General features: G+C 36.4%; 1 protein-coding gene and 1 long non-coding RNA gene across 3 annotated transcripts in view; one reads left to right on the top strand and one right to left on the bottom strand.

The window, feature by feature from the left end:
- The window catches only part of GNPTAB (N-acetylglucosamine-1-phosphate transferase subunits alpha and beta), a gene marked incomplete in the record, with an annotated part of 41,025 nt that overhangs the window by 13,420 nt on the left and 24,915 nt on the right, over positions 1-2,690 (top strand). For both annotated transcript variants that reach the window (XM_072401132.1, XM_072401133.1), the window contains 1 exon segment: positions 1,231-1,365. In XM_072401132.1, the coding sequence (XP_072257233.1) occupies positions 1,231-1,365 (135 nt within the window).
- Positions 1-2,690, bottom strand: part of LOC140323776 (uncharacterized) — a 29,336-nt gene that overhangs the window by 9,624 nt on the left and 17,022 nt on the right. The window lies entirely within an intron of this gene.

Here is a 2,690-nt window from a genome sequence, read left to right as displayed (position 1 = left end):
GACTGACTTGGCCATTCACCATTCCACTTCTTTGCTTTAATAAACTCCTGGGTTGCTTTGGCTGTATATTTCGAGATATATATATCATTGTCCATCTGTATTATGATTGTACAATTGTACAATTACTTTTAAGCCCCTGAAATGAAGTGATTTGTTCAATCCACTGAATTAAAGCTGAAAGTCTCCAGTTCAACTGCATCCGAGTTGTTTCATTTAAAATGAGTTGTGGTAATGTACAGAACCAAATTTAGAAAAAAGTTGTCTGTCTAAATATTTATGGATCTAACTGTATAAACGAAATCAGGTCTTTATACAAGAGACTCAATGTTCCCTGGACCGTATCCACATTGCCGGCATATTGCCTGGTTGTTATACTTGTTCAATGTCTTAAATAAAGAGGATCTGCTTTCAGCTATCAGCATTTTTAGAAGGAGACGGGTAACATAGGATGCTCTATGCACATACATAGAATGTTTGAAATAAGCCCTTAATTCATGCTTCCATTGCTTTTAGTATTTTCTTAAAGCCTTTTTCCAGTAATAGCTCTCTAATTTTCCTCACCCTTTAGGTGTGTCAGAGGCTTTGTGTAGTAGGTCCTGTACAGACCATGACTTCAAAAGATGTCTGGCTGCTGCCTGTGAAGCTTCCAATGCCTAAAGCAGTGTGTGGGCACATGGCAGCCGTGTCTTTTGAGGAATTTCACTGTTGTGTTGTATTAGTGAAGCCACATATTTAGAATGTTGGGTGGTACAAATCCTCATGACCTTCCTCTACAGGTGTCATAAAAAGTTTAGAATTCTTTCCCATCATGGAATAACATTACAGACAAATAAATGAACTGACATCTGTACAAATCTATAGTGATATCTGTATACCTTGCCATACGACTTTGTTAGGCCTTATTCACACTCTTAGACAGTGTGGTGCTGTGCGTTATGCCACAAACCATTGCAAAGCACAGCACCTGTGTGGCTATCTGTTGTGATGCTGACCCTCTTTGTTACACTGGGGCAGCACACAAAAATAGAGAGAAATCCATGCAGAAGCATGTTGTAAGAAACAAAACTGGAAAAATCAGAAACTTCTTTTCATGCAGTGTCTGGTGTTCTTGTGTATTGTATGAAGTACAATGAACTGCTCTGCACTGCCCTGCACAAAGTGGGAACAAAGCCTTAATGTGTGCTGATAAACACTGCATGTGTCAGCTGATGTATTTTCTTCTTCATGCAGACTACAGATAAAGAAGCCCCTGGGTTGGTGTTTATGCATGACTTGGTTTTCCTAAGTGGATTCTCAGCAAAATTTAAAGACACAAATCAGTTAAAGTCAAAATTACCCGGGAGCTTATCATCAAGAATTAAACGGGTAAGGCAGACATTTTATAAAAGTACATGCTTCTGATACTAGTTTTATAATATGTATTGAATGTATATTTTGTGTTTTTTAAAGTATGATTGGCAATGAAAAAATGTATATTGCCAAACCCACATATGTGTTGTAGGTCACAGGTCACAACCATGTATAAAAAACGTATTATAGGCATAATTCGTATAAATGTGTATATGTCATTAAAGGCTGTTTGTCAGCCTCTAAGGGTGAATAGGCATTAATTTTACAAGAAAGCTTTGATTTAGATTTGCACACTACTGCAGCTACTAATGGTAGTACCAAGAGGGGCAGACAATACAAGCTGTTAGCTAGATGGAAATCCAGATTTGGTGCTATATGTTTAACAAAAAAAACTCTAGTTGCATGATAATTTGAAAGGTAAAGCACTTTGATTATGAGTTAAGCTTACTTTACCAAAGCAATTGTCTGTAAATTCATCTAATAATAACACCAATACACAGTGTAATAGTCTAAGGGAAGGTTCTCAACCAGTCTTGACCTGCAAAAAAAAAAAAAAGGAACATCACTTCTATTCATATTAAGATCAAATCCTTTAATTTCCTCCATATCCCTCTCCCCGGTGTGATTGCCAGAAACTGGTTTTCAGTTAAATAGTCCAGCCCTTGTCTGTTTTACAGGAGAAAAACAGAAGATGATTAGTGTATGAATTTTACTGGGGGCTTCATAAGCCCAATCTGTTACTCAGGACAATTATTTATGTAAATACTGTTTTTTCTTAACAGTACTGAAATCTGCTTTCTACAACTTCTTACTTTATTTTTTGAGTGGTCCTAATGGCATATAGGTGTGACAATGCGTGTTTGTATTCTATAAAATAAAATACTACTGGATAAGGTTTTTGATTTTATATTGGTGTGTGTCATTTTAAATATCTTAAAGAGTTTCACTACTGTATTGTGGTGTTTTTTATTTCAAGCCAAGAGCAGTCATAGAAAAAACGGAATCCATAACAGCAAAGGGTACTTCACTTTTTATCAGTTTAGAGAAATCAGAGCAATAAAAAATAATTACTTAATTGCCGTATGCCTTTGCTTTCAATACAGTATTGTGCAGATATGTTATGCATATGCAAACTTTAACCAAGAACGAGGTCTCTCCTGGTCCTCCTCCATGTTGTTTCCTGCAATTCATTATTGGTCATAAAAGGAAAAACAGGAAGGTTCTACAACAAGATGCAGACATGCAAACATCGCTGGAATAGATGTAAGTATAGTGAAGTTTTTTTCCACATAGGGCAGCAAATACCCAAATAGGATAAGAGAGCGGGCCAAGGTAGTTAT

Source organism: Pyxicephalus adspersus, chromosome 2 (assembly GCF_032062135.1).
Source record: "Pyxicephalus adspersus chromosome 2, UCB_Pads_2.0, whole genome shotgun sequence".
Lineage (NCBI taxonomy): Eukaryota > Metazoa > Chordata > Amphibia > Anura > Pyxicephalidae > Pyxicephalus > Pyxicephalus adspersus.
Note: the sequence above shows the minus strand (reverse complement) of the source record. Positions and strands in the feature narration are given on the sequence as shown.